The sequence below is a fragment of the Helianthus annuus genome, chromosome 12 (genome assembly GCF_002127325.2).
Source record: "Helianthus annuus cultivar XRQ/B chromosome 12, HanXRQr2.0-SUNRISE, whole genome shotgun sequence".
Classification (NCBI taxonomy): Eukaryota; Viridiplantae; Streptophyta; class Magnoliopsida; order Asterales; family Asteraceae; genus Helianthus; species Helianthus annuus.
In genome coordinates this window covers 137,365,512-137,379,537 of record NC_035444.2, presented here as the reverse complement: position 1 = coordinate 137,379,537, position 14,026 = coordinate 137,365,512, and the positions used below count along the sequence as shown (strand labels likewise).

At 39.3% G+C, this 14,026-nt stretch overlaps 1 protein-coding gene across 4 annotated transcripts; it reads right to left on the bottom strand.

Moving 5' to 3' along the window:
- Positions 1 to 8,301: 8,301 nt before the first annotated feature.
- Positions 8,302 to 13,675, bottom strand: LOC110895711 (phospholipid-transporting ATPase 1). Of its 4 annotated transcripts, none has more exons than XM_035981123.1 (8): positions 13,445 to 13,675; positions 11,794 to 13,351; positions 11,374 to 11,680; positions 10,168 to 10,852; positions 9,962 to 10,085; positions 9,407 to 9,626; positions 8,869 to 9,327; positions 8,333 to 8,791 (listed from the first exon to the last, which is right to left on the bottom strand). In XM_035981123.1, the coding sequence occupies exons 2-8, from the start codon at positions 13,247 to 13,249 to the stop codon at positions 8,584 to 8,586; spliced, it is 3,459 nt and encodes a 1,152-aa protein (XP_035837016.1). In that variant the 5' UTR covers positions 13,250 to 13,351; positions 13,445 to 13,675; the 3' UTR covers positions 8,333 to 8,583. The 4 variants fall into 4 exon arrangements, with proteins under 4 accessions (XP_021998726.1, XP_035837016.1, XP_035837017.1 ...); XM_035981124.1 differs by having other exon boundaries at positions 11,794 to 12,843; positions 13,038 to 13,666; XM_022143035.2 differs by lacking the exon at positions 13,445 to 13,675 and having other exon boundaries at positions 11,794 to 12,837; positions 13,038 to 13,178.
- Between the last annotated feature and the right edge of the window lie 351 nt (positions 13,676 to 14,026).

Here is a 14,026-nt window from a genome sequence, read left to right as displayed (position 1 = left end):
TATAGTATAGTTCGTATGGCATGATGTCGAGTATAGTATAAGCGTATATCGCAGCATAATGTAGTCTAGATTTGCAGCGACTTGTTATCGTTTTGAGATAGAAGAGCAATGCGAGTCGTGTGTGTTGATCGAAGTGATAGCAAAAATCGAATAATCCTCCAGAAATTTAAACATGTAAACAGATAAATACACTTAACACACATAAAATCGATGAATTATCAGAGTCAGCAGTTGTGGGCTTAGAATCGAGACACATAAAAGTCGAGAAATAGATTGTCTGCGGCTATTAGACATCGACTACCCAAAGCGATTCGACTATTCTCAATAGACTTGTCGTCACATTTCGACCTTCAGGATCGCGTTTCTGCCTCGATTCTTGGGTATTCAGCACGCATTCCCTAGGTCATACTCGTGAGTTCAGGTCGTTGGAGTCCGTCGAGGCTTTGGTGAAAGTTTTGGTAAAATCACGGGCAAGCCGGCAAGGTTAGGGTTTCACCCCTGGCTTGACAACTTTCCCTTGATTTTAGTAAAATAGAGGAGATTATTCATCAAAATATGGATTTCACTCCTGATTTGGTATAATCTCCCGTTGAACAAGCGTTCATTATTGAAAAAGCATAATGAAGAGATCATTCATAAGTTGATAAAAATAGCATTGATCAGCAATTTAGTTAAGAGTTTGCGGTTTTCACACCTAATCTTAGCTAAACCACCGATCTTTATTGAAAATCCGAGTGTAGTGATAGTGTAGTGTAGGCGAGGCCTGCTATTTCTCGCTTGGTCTATTGGTTCCTAACTATAGTCTAGGTCTCTAAGACATCGACCCGGACTAGGTCGAGTCTAGCCTAATTCCCTATAGTTGGCTCTGATACCAATCTGTCACACCCCAACCGATCGCGGAATCATCGGGGCATGGCACTGAGCGAAACAGATTGTCCAGAAGTTTCCATAACAACTATTATTACTATTCAATTTATATAATACGTCCCATTCCGTACCTCAAATAGCAAACAAATTATTACAGATAAAATCTAGTCAAATATTATGTTCCGACAACTCAGATTTAAATATGAAAATTGTTCAACTATGCCTAGAGACTCAAGCTGCAAGATCTACAAACAACTATGCTCTAGACTTTTATTCTAGCTTCGCCTTCCTAGCAGATAAGCATCTTAAACACCTGTCACATACGTTAAAATAAAGTCAATACATAAAATGTAAAGGTGAGCACACAAGTTTGATAATAGCATACAGAGTTCGAAATAGTTTACGCATAACCAGCACGTACACAGAGGAAAACAAAGCATGTTAATTATCGACATGGATCTATCGATACCAATGACTGCGGGTTGACTGCCCGAGGCAGTTCGCAATACATGATTACCACCGTAATCCATGCAAGTAATTGTCCTTAACAACCCCCGTGTGAACGGGTGCTGAGTCCAAACTATAGTACTATCGTCGTTAAGGCAGGTAGACAGCATTCCACGTGTAAACATAACAACAAGCATTCATTTAGTCACGTAATACATGCGGTAACGGTTAGCGTTTAAAGTAATTGAGTATTGTGTTCGATTGTGATTTAGAATAAGTAACGTATGTAACACCCAAAAGTGCTAAAGCAAAAAGGGTTCGAGTATACTCACAATGTTTGATGGATTGAAGGAAGCACTTGAGAGTAGGGTTAGCCTGAATAGTTTGATAGTATAACGATAAGCAACACGTAAAACGGAAAACAAGTGTTGGAGGGTCGGACAGCTGGTCGATTGGACGATTGTCCGATCGGACGGCTGGCCGTTCGGCTTGACAGTCCGTTCGGACAGCTGTCCGGTCGGTCGGTAGGCCGATCGGATGGCTGTTCGAGTGGATTGTTTCTTCCTTTGAGAAGGTTGTGTTTGTGTATGATGGTTTGACTTTTGAAGTGTTTGTTGTAGCATCTGAAAACATTGAAGTATCTTTACCTTTCAAGTCAATCGATCGGACGGTTGTTCGATCGGCCGGCAGCCCGATCGGTTAGGTACTTCTAGCAAGAAAAGTTCTCAGCAGGGTATCAGCTGATCGGACGGCTGTTCGATCGGGTGGCACTCCTAGTGCGTTAAACACGTTGAAAAATCGACTAAGTGTTGAAGTATAGTATCTCATGATCCGAAGAGTAATCCGATCGGACGGTAGTCCGATCGAACAGCAGTTCGTTCAATACTAGACTTCAATGAATTGTTTAAGTATGGGACCATGTGCTAGCCGATCGGCTGGCCTGGTCGACTGGCTGACTGTCCGATCGGCTGGCTGTCCGTTCGGACAGTAGTCCGATCGGTCAGCATCCTGACCTGATCAGCCTGTTCGTCTAACACTTGGCTTTTCTGATTGTTTGTCGCTATATCGAGGTGTTTTGACAATGAGTCGAACCATAGAACCCTCGTTCTTACCTGTTTCTTCTGATCGGACAGGAATCACCCAAATCCGGCTGGTGAACTGTTCGGAATGGAGTTTAACGTTTAACCCGAAGTTGGTGAACCTCGTGGATAGAATCCGGAACTTGAGTCATGCAACCACCGGAATGATTTGCAAGTCGGCACAAGCTCCGTTTCTATCGGTTTTAAAGGCATTGAGTGTAAAAGAGTTGAAAGAAAGTTGGAAAACCATCTTTCGATCCTTTTCACCGTGTAAATGTTTAGATCTATGAAATATCCTTGTTTCTTTATGTGGAAATCGGCTAGATCCAAGTGATTCTTGGTGGATTGAAGCCAAAACATGAAGTTCTTTCAAGAACACCATGATGACATCATCCTAGAATACTTGAATCTTGATGATTTCACGGTTAGAAATCAAAATTTGAAAGATAGAAAGGTGTAGGAGTGCGTGTAGATCAAGAAAGTACAAGATTTTAGGATGAAATCTTACCGGAATCGAGAGAAATCTGAGAAAAGGAGGGGAGCACGAACTGGTCGGTCAGAGGTTTCCAAAAGTAGAAAGTTTGAAAGTGACAAGGGGTATTTATAGGATGCCATAAGAGGAAAGTGTTGGCCGATCGGTCAGGCAGCTCGATCGGACAGCCTGTCCAATCGGACAGCAGTCCGATCGGCTGGCTGTTCGATCGGCTGGTAGCCTGATCGATCAGTCGCCTGATTCGAGTGTTCGGTGCGACGATTTTTGATATTTCGATTTCGATTGAGGACGATGCGAGTACGGTAAAGTTCCCTATTCAAATTACTTTTAATCCCCATCACTATATCTAACATACAATCATCTATATCTCGCGCTATCTCTTCTCCACCAATTATCATGATTCGATTTCTATTGAGTTCGATTGAGTTTCGAGTTTCGATTCGATTGATCGCCACACACAACATAAAGTAAACACGCACAAGTAACACATAAGGCACACACATGTATAATAACACCAAAGATTCACGTAATTCGAGTCTCGAGTTCGATGATGATTAGATTAGCTCGATTATTGATTAATTGACTTTCTCGCATTGTTACTTCCTATCATTCACAGTCGTAAAGCGGTTCGCATCGATAAATAAACTTCGATTAATTCGATTGAAATTAATTACTCCACATAAAACAACTAACGTAAACATAAAATAGACTAAACTATAGTCAAAGAAGTCAGCAGGGATTGAGCAAGGAGAGACAGATCGCAATTTGCGATCTTTTCTTCCTTTGACTTCAATCTTTGACTTTGACTTTCGGTAACACGGGGTGTTACACCCTTAGCCTCTTTAGTGTCTTTAGTTTGCTTTCTATCCCGTACTTCGTTCAAAAAATTCGGCCCACCAGCTTGTTGTTTATCCACATCCTCTTCTTGAAGCACATCAAACGGATTCGATACCGGCACACTAGACGAAGACTCAACATCTCCATTTGTCTTTGGTTTAACAACTGGCCTATACATCACCTTTGGCTTCTGAGTTTTCACAGGGAAACCATGCTGCCCACCTTTCTTATTTTTTCCTCGAGGTTCCTGAAACCCATCCGAATTAGATTTAGACTCAACCGGGTGTACTATCTTCGGCTTTCTAGGACAACCATTCTCATCATGACCAAAAATACAACATTCCACACACCTAAGAGGTTCCCAATCATATTCAATCTTTATTTCAGCTTTCGAGTATCCATTACCTTCCATTGATGGCACCGCAACCCTTAAATTCCTAATCAGATCCTTATTCGCTTTCACTTCAATGAGAGCCCTTGCAAAACTACTCCTCCCCCAAGACTCTGAACACATCGTTGCCGTATACGAACCTTTCATGTGTAAATTCAGGATAGTTCACGGCTACCTGTTCTTCATTATTCCCTACCTTGAACTCCGATTCCACCGGTTTAGATATCTCATACAGCCCATCAATCACCGACTTATTATTTGTCATAAACATTCCTCTTCTCGGCACTAATGGATTACCCTCTATATTTGTTATCTTTAATCCAATACCTCGTACCGGACTTGCGCTAGCCTCTCCTTGCAACGGTGAAGTACCCCCTTTGTCAGGAACATGATCGACACCCCTATTCCTTCCCATGCAGCCACAATAATACGTAAACCAGACAACCCCAAAACGCACCAAGAAATAAACCCCTACTCCTTAAACCCTAGAATCAACCTTCAATCCTTAACTGATTAAAACAACATATCAATCTAGCTAAATTAAACTCAGTTAACCGCGACCAATAATCGTCGAATTAATAAGTCAGGATTTCGGATTAATATCTATGGCGGCAATTGAAGAAAACGAAAGAACAGAAACCCTAATTTAAATCGTTCACTATTGCTAACAAGTTCGTTATAGAATTTTGATAAATCAAAGTTCTAATCACAGACTGTTATACAATTGATCACAAAGAAAATTTAGGGTTACATGAAGAACATGAAATCGCCCAAGGAGAGAGAGAGAATAGGGTTTCCTAACCAAACATCTCAATAATTTGATATGGTTTAGCGTAAGTTTATAAGTTGTGTAGTTTTTCTGGAATTATTTCTATGAGTTTGATTAAGGTTTGAAAAAACTAATTTTTTTACATTGATATGTGTTTGATTTTGCTGCTAACAATCTGTATTATTATGTGTGTGCCAATATGGATCCATCTGTTACCTATAGGGAACTAGTTTTTATATGATTTGATTTTGAGTTTTGACTTGGGATTTTGCTGTGAAGGTTGAGGGTGGTGGCTGGAGGTGGCTGTGGTAGTGAATGGCGGTGGCAGTGGTGGCAGGGGGTAATATTACAGAGTAGAACAAAACACAGGGAGTAATAAGGAAGGGCATTATAGTCATTTCATATTCCGGTTAACAGATCTGTTAACAAAATTGACGCCGGGGGGTAAACTTGCGACATAACACCAAACGTTGGGGGTAAAATTGCAATTATTTCGTTAGGGGGGTCAGAATGCCAATTAGCCTAAATCCCAGGGGTAAAATTGCAGTTTACTCATATATTTAAAATGGACTAAAAACGAGAAGTTGGCACAACCTAACCCAACCCAACACCTTTCTGCGAGTATCCGACTTGATTCATTTCTCGTTTGGTGACATCCATTTCAAAGGACTTTGGAGTGTTGATCAGATTTGAGAGTGTAACTGGGTCCGGACTTATAACAACCCTCCTAAAACACCCCTAACGCCCTAAATATACCCCGTATACTCGTTAACGGTCCTAAATAACATTTATATTAATAAAAATCAAATAAAAACAAATATTAGGGTCCCTCGCGGGCCACGACCCAGTCCCCTAGGTCTGTCACGGGGCGTGACGGAGTAACACCAGGCAAGCCCTCCGGCTGCCACGTGTCTAGGTGCGTGTGAAGTCTAGACTGTTGATTCACCAAGGCTAGGACCTACCCTACCCTGTTCGTGGGCCGCAAAGGAGACAAAGGAGGACGTCGCGGGGTGCGAGCCGCCTTCGATCAGCCCTATAAATTAAGGCTTCGGCCTCATTCTTCAACCGTTCAATTTCTTTTTATCTCTCAAATCTCTAGTAGACATAATACTCAGTTATTATACCCCAAAAAAGCGAAGCTCTGACCCGTTGTAAGTATTATAACCCCCGATCACGTATTTGTTACCCTACCCGATTGATCTAGGGCTCCGTAACGCATGTCAAGGCTCTGCCTGACTCAGTTCGTTGGAGTTCTGTCTCGTGTTGTATGGCTAATGTGATTTGAGTTATCTTACTAACACGTGTGCATTGTTTAATTTTAATAGATAATAACCAGGAAAAGCACCAGGAAGCTATAGTAACACCTAAGTCAACAAAGTGAGTACATTCTCTTTTTGTCACCCTTTGTGATGCCATTATTTCAAAAGTTTTACAAAACCCAAAATGTTATCAGTTATAATTACAGTGATCGAGTTTTTGTAATCTACAATTGCTGCCAGTATTATGGGGTTTGTATACAGTACTTGATAACCTTAACAATTGGGCACGGGTATCCAATGTGTGATATGACCATAGTCACAGATCCGTCGAATGACAAGTACTGACCGAGTAATTGGGTAGATATAAACATTGTAATTACTCTCAATACTGTAAAACTATAGACCCTGTTTTGATTAAACTGGGATGCACTCACCAGTATTTCTTGCTAATAAAATATTTTTAAAACACGTTTCAGGTAACTTAAAGTGAAGCTAATAGAAGCTAGCTGGAGAGCACTAAAGGCTTAAAGAAGTGGCTATAAAAGTTACCTAAATAAAAAGGAGATTATTTTTTCAATAAATTAGGGTTTATCCCTATAAATGTATTGTAATGGAAACTTGGGTTCTACCCCATGTATTTATTATATATAAAAAGCGTGGTGTTTTAAACTCTGATACTATTTCCTAACTACTGTCCTGATTTATAAATTCCGCTGCCAAAATTAATAAACACCGATACCACCGGCTCTGTGCGCGTCTCGCGGCCGCCCGCTCCTGGGCATGGATCGGGGGCTGCGACAGAAGGTGGTATCAGAGCTACAGCCACTGGTTTAAGCTATTTAGGTGTTCTGCCAATACCTAAATTTTAATCAATTGTGTTAGGAAATAATGTGATTATGTGTAAATATGTATATCATTGCTATTTAGGTGTTCTGCCAATACCTAAATTTGAACCGACATATTGTCACCACTCACCATATCATATTATATATTTCTTTTTCTTTTTTTTTTGTATGTTATTTAGTGACTAGATTAAATCACTTCTGAATGTTATTATTGGATTGGATTGGAATATCACTTTTGTTCTGCAAAGCAATCAATCCATCACCAATGGTGAAGTCAACTCTGGATCAAATACATAAGGTTAATCAGGTTTAAATTTTCAAATAACTAATTTATAACCACCTAACGTAAACACATAACAAGAACTAGATCAGGTAAGATACCTGATTTTCCAGGATGCCACACATCACATGCGAAGTTAAACATTTTGATTCCATATCAGTTACCCTCTAATAACATTAAAAACCTTCCAATCAATTACTATCAAACACCAAATCATTAAACCAAGTATAAAAAATAAGAACATTTAAACATCTGAATTAGGAAGTTACTATTGGAACCCTCAATTACAACATTTGCATTTGCAGAATTAGGGTTCCTAACTTCCTCAACCGTAACTCTTTGCTCAGCACCCAATTGAACATGCTCAATGACGAATTCAGCATCTTCCAAATCAACATCTTTGTTTCGTTCGATGTTGGATCCATTGAAAACAACAATCGATCAAACCCTAATATCGAAGGAATGAAAACCGCAATGTATAGTTTTTAAAATTGTGAGTATTTGAAACTAATACGATTCATAATTACAGAGATAGTGGTGTAACGAACTCGTGATCTGTTTGTTGAAGGAATTGTCTAATTTTCCCTGTGCTGATTGAATGGATTGTCTGATATACCCTTATGTAGGAAAACTGAATCAGGGACACGTGTAGGGCTATTATGATGGCGTGTACATAATGTATGATTAGGAGATTTGTATTCTACACTTCCATATAGGGTCAGGATTTAGGGAAAACGGTGAAAAGTGTGAGAACGGTATAAATTTTGTACGAATATAAATATTTTTTATGCCTCATGTAAATGTGTGTATGTGGCTTTTTTTTAGCTTTTTTTTGCTGAAACAAGTGATTTTTTTTATGACTTCTGAGGAAAAAAAATTCGGAAAAACATTTTGAATGGCCTAATTCTCACAGTTCTCAAAACTCAAGGTGGTTCTCATTTTAACCCATCCATATATATATACCACTATTTATACCACATACAACATCCATTGTGTAAGGTATAATCTACACAAGTCTATGCAAGAAGCTTGGAAGGTTAGGTAAAAGTTTCAATGATAGAGGCAGAAACATACAGTGTCCGGTATTTCTATTTAGACCAACTTCAAAAGAAACATTGATGCAACATGCATCCGATTTCTGGTCATAAAATAATGGTAATCTACAGTAATACAAACCTAGAAACAGTACACAGCTAATGCCACTGGCAAGCAAGAGAACAATTTGTTTCCCTACCAACCTAAAGAATATGAAGATAAAATATAAAATAAAACAAAAACAAAAGAATTGCAATGAACCAGATTAAGACTAAGACGGGTCATCTTCGAGATGGATTCAATTCTATTTCTTGACGGGCCAACTCCATTGAACTTCCAAACTTATCGGCTTCTCTTGCTATTTGGATATCGGAAGGTTTACAGTGTTGTATGAACATTTTTACGCCAAACCGAGGGACAACCGCTGCTATCGACATGCCAAGCAAGCAAACCCAAAACGATCCCTTGCTTGCAAGATCAAATATTGCCCTGCAAAGAAAAATCCAAACATTTGCATAAATAACATCAGACGATATGAACTTTTTTAAGGGATGACATCTACATACCAGTAACCAGGTAACACTGGAATGACATCAATGATAACAACACAAATGCAAGTTGCAATAATAGACCCCCAAATTGATGCATGGCTGACCCAAGTCCACCTAATAACATCCATGGCCAAGTGAATATTGACCAGGAACACAACTGCAAGGGTCCAAAGATCTCCTAAACTCGAACCGTCAATGTCACTTTTCCAGTAGGCAAAAAGAGGAACATAGAACACAACTATACTCTGCCATAGTGTATCAGCTATTGTAAGCCAAAATAACGTTGAATTGTAGCTTTCATGTCTCTGGCCAGCCCCATATAGCTGAGGATATGCCATCAGAGACCTTCTGCTTGAATCCTTATCGAGAATTGCAACAACAATTGTAGGCACTGAGGTGTAGAGTATAGAATATAACACGCTGCTCCATTCGGTAATAGCTGTGGTCAAAGTGAAGCCTGTAAAGAGCACGTACCTGGACAAAATCATGTAAATAAACTAAACAAACAATTTGAAAGAAAATATTTTTATATTTATATTTATTTTGGACTTACCAGAAGAGGACAAGGACAAAGACTGCATTCCTATAGAAATTATAGAGGATCATGTAACCCATGCGATGGTAATTCCAATGTCCATGGACCAACAAAAGAGGAACCAAAAACCTAAACTGACCCATTGCAAAATCAGATGCCATCACCGCTTGACGACCCTCTTGCCCACTTATTCCAATTCCAACATCAGCCATTTGGATCATTGAAACATCATTCGCACCTGCCAACACAAACATTACCTACCTAAATCAGCAGTTTTCGAATAATTTATTTTAGGTTCTCAAAAAGTATAGTTAAATATGGGCTGTGTTTTAATCATCAATGGCACTAAAAGGGGGAATGGGTCAAACAGACTAAAAGTCTCCCAAAGTACAGTTTCAATGCATACAGTCTACCAAAAAAAAAAAAAGACAGAAACGTGTTTTGAGACAGACTAAAAGTCGCCCATTTCGACCCTTCATCAAACTCACCCATATTGCCACTTCTATCTAAATGGTGTATTACAATTTTAGAAACAGAAATATAATTCTATGTAGAACAAGAAACAATGCTTACCATCCCCAATGGCAAGAGTCATGTCATCTGTCCTTTTCTTTATCAGTGCCACAATCCCAGCTTTCTGCAATGGAGCAACTCGACAGCAAAGTACCACCGCACAGTTACTCGCTAACTCAAATAGCTGAAATATGAACAACAACTAAAAAATTAGCATTTTAAAAATTAATCTTGAACAAATGAAAATTTGTGTGTTCATTAACCACCTGCTCTTCAAGCTCAGTGTCGAGGATATATACAAGGCTTGTTCCGTCAATAATCAAAGCAACAGAAGTTGTATTACCATCAGAACCACCAGGCACTAAGAAATTTCTACAAGTAATCAAAGCATCCTCCAAACTTGTTTTGGATGACATTTTGGAATTGCTGTTGATTACCACCTGATGCATGTTACTTGTTAGAAGCCTAGAAGAATAACCGATCGAAATTGCAGTTTCTTGCTTGTCACCAGTCAAAACCCAAACTTTCATATCTGCTTTTCTCAAAGACTCGATTGCTTCTGGCACACCCTTTTGCAATCTGTCTTCAATTGCAGACGCACCAACTATTTCAAGATTATTTTCTAAATTAATGGCAACCTTACGAAGCAAAGCAACTCGACCCATTACAGCAGTGCTAGCTGTCTCATAAGAAGACTGCCATCGCTCAAATTCAGGAACACCCAATTCACGCATTCCAACAACAAGGGTTCTCAAACCAATCGAAGAATATGACTGGAGATGACCTTCCGTGGCTTTAAGTATGTCCAAGTTTAAGGTTTTATCAATAATGTTAAACATGGAATTATCTGCCCCCTTAACAATGACTTTTACTGAGCCGTCAGGGAATCCTAATATAACCGACATCCTCTTCCTGTCACTATCAAACTCATGCATTCCAAGAACATTAAACCTGTGCTGTCATAATAGGTAGTAGTTGATCAAATTAGAATCTAGGTATTTAAATTAAAAATACATAAATCCAGTCTAAATGGCATATAAAGAGAGTCGAGAAAAGGTCCGCTTTGGAATCTAGAAGGAACTTAAATATATATATATATATATATATACTTTTGGACAACTTTACATAATAAAAATAAAGTAACAATATTACTTTACTGAAAGGATGTAACTTAGGCAACAAGCTACATAAAGAGAAAAGCTTATTTGAGCATTTAATCTATATAAGCTAGATGTGGCCAAACAGATTTGTTTGGGTCGACCCACAAACATTTTTGGTAAATTTGTTTACAACTTGTTGATAAATAACTAATGGCTTAAATAGGATTATATAATATATGCGATTACAGTAATAATCCAAAATTACGAACTAAGTACAATAATAACTTACAAATAACCATAAGTAGGCATGATACAGGAAATATAGCAGAATAAGGGAAAATGTAAAGCAAAGTTGAACGGTTACTAACATACCTTTGTCTTTCTCCTTGAATATCAATAACTATGTGACCAGAAGTCCGCTCCATAAGCATGAAACCATAAGCAGCAGCAGCATAAACAAGTGCTTGTTCATCGGGAGATTCCCCTTGATAATCTACCAACTTTTCAGCAGGATCAGGTGTGTCAACAACAATGGGCACAATTGTATTACAAGCAGCCAATGCAAGAAAGAAATCATAAATATGTTTTCCAGCCTCGGTATTATTTCCATCTTTTGACAATTCAAGTAGCTCCTTGTCAACCTCTACCTTCATTTTTGGCCTCCAAACCTGCCCGTTCACTAAAACCAGATAACAACATGTAAAGGTACCATTTTGACTACAAAAATACATTAGAAACACCGAATAAAAAGAATGACAATGGAGATGAAGAGAAATAAAAATTATGCAGCACCTTGAATGGAGTATCCCCTTTGTTCGCCCTCAAAGTTTGTTTTCTCCCCACTGTAATCTACACCGAAAATGCTTGCATATTTAAATTCCATCTTGTTTTCTGTCAGTGTACCAGTTTTGTCGGAGAATACATACTTTATTTGTCCTAAATCCTCATTTATATTTAAAGCCCGACACTGGAATCTAGAGTTTGATGTCTCATCATACATCTTATTATCCCTAATCATGAAGTAAGCTTGACCAACACGCACGAGCTCCATGGATATGTACAAAGAAATGGGTATCATAATCTGGAACACAATCACTGACATAAGAAAAGTGAAGAATATCTCCATTCCAATACCAGAATAGTTGTAGTTCTCAACTTCCGGCTCAGAATAGTCCTTTTTTCTATAGAACTGTAATACTTCAAGCTCATTTTCGTGGCGTTTCAACCAAACACCAGCACAAACAGAGACAGCCATGCAAAGAGCAACAAGGAAAACCGACAGCAAGATAATCTCACGGTTCATACGGGTCTCCAAACGGCTCCTTTTTGATGGGGCCCCTGAACTGTTGAGCATAGCCTTGGTCTCCCTGCCACAATAAACCGCCACTCCTACCGCCCAATTAGTGTTCTTGAGCACACACCCACGAAGCACTATGTTAGACGGCCCAAGTGATAGATGCTTTCCATCAATCTCCATGGTCGCCATGAAACCATATATGTTCCTGTTAGGCTTCTCACACTTGATAAACCCATTAATCACGTCTTTTTCCGGGGTTTTACAAAGGGTTTCTTGTTTTGCATAACGGGTTTTTAAATTTGATTCGCCGTCTAGATTTATGGTCTGGATGTAAGCAACCCCGGTTGGGTCACTTGTGGAAAGCAACACCGTATCACAGGGGATGGTGTCATCTGCAGAAAACCTAATGATCTCGCCTACTTGAATATCTTTCCATTTCTTCTGCTGAAATCTATCACTTACTAAAACAGATGCCATGCGGTTGTTTTCAATTCGATCTGACCTGTGGCGCCTCCAATCCTCATAAGCATCTTTAACCGCTGTAACTAACAAAACAAAAGATAAGGGCAATATGGAAGCGCCCCGCCCAAACACCGCGAGCTGCGGAAGCTGATTGAGAATAGCAATAATAAGGAAATAGATGTAGGCAACTCTGTGGAACTGTTCGAACAGATTTCGAGGCAAGAAGCTAAAAAGAGAATATTTGGCTGTTTTTATGGAATTTCCAGCAAATTCAAACCTTTCGTTAGTCTTCAAGGCGTCGTTTACATGCACCAACCTTGCATCCCCATCATTAATCTCTCTATGGGACATGGAAATGCTGCTATACCTTTCGGAATCTCGAGATCTCTTTGATCCCAAATCGAGGACATGTCTTTGCAGGGTGGTATCGGGTGATGATGGCTGCTGGGGGTTGTTAACATTGACAATCTGGGCATCATCTAAACTCATACCGGAGATCAAAAGTGGTGGATTTGTGGTGATGGTCTAAACATCACCCACCTCGATCTCTCTCCCTCCCTCCCTGGAAACAATCAATCTAAACTACAACAGCTACAGGTAACATAATATAATAATTTAAGATACCCAACTGAAAACTGGAGCTAAATTGTTAGTGAAAAAGTCAAGGGTTGTTGAACTACTTACGTTCAGCAGTGGTGATGTACAGATTGATGAGATGATTGATAAAAACGCATTTTATTACCTAAATTCGAAGAAGAAGATAAGTGATAGTGGGTGCAACCATGGATCGCAGAAACAAAAGAAACATCATCGGATGGATGGATTGCCGACCTGCGAAGGAAAGAAAAAGTCTTGGAGAGGAGAGGAGAGAGAGTGTGTGGTGAGTTTTTGAAGAAAATTGGTTTTTTTTGGACATCTCAATTAAATTAAAGACAGTATTAAATATTACTAGTTGATTTCCGTCCGCGCGTTGCGGCGGGGACCCAATGTCTGCAAAATGCGTGTCAGCAACAACAAGCAGATACCAAATATCAAAACATAAATAAAAATGACGTGATAAGGATAGTCACTCCGTCCTAAAAAAACGATTTTAAATAACCTAACATATAATAATAGGACCCACACGTCCTAGACGTTGAAAATTCGGTTGTTTTCAGTTCAGTCGGTGCTAACACGTTAAAATATGGAGGAGCTCGGTATCGGTAACGGCACCGAAAGTACCGATCCGGAAAATCAACGAAATTAGGTACCGCCACTAAAAATGCT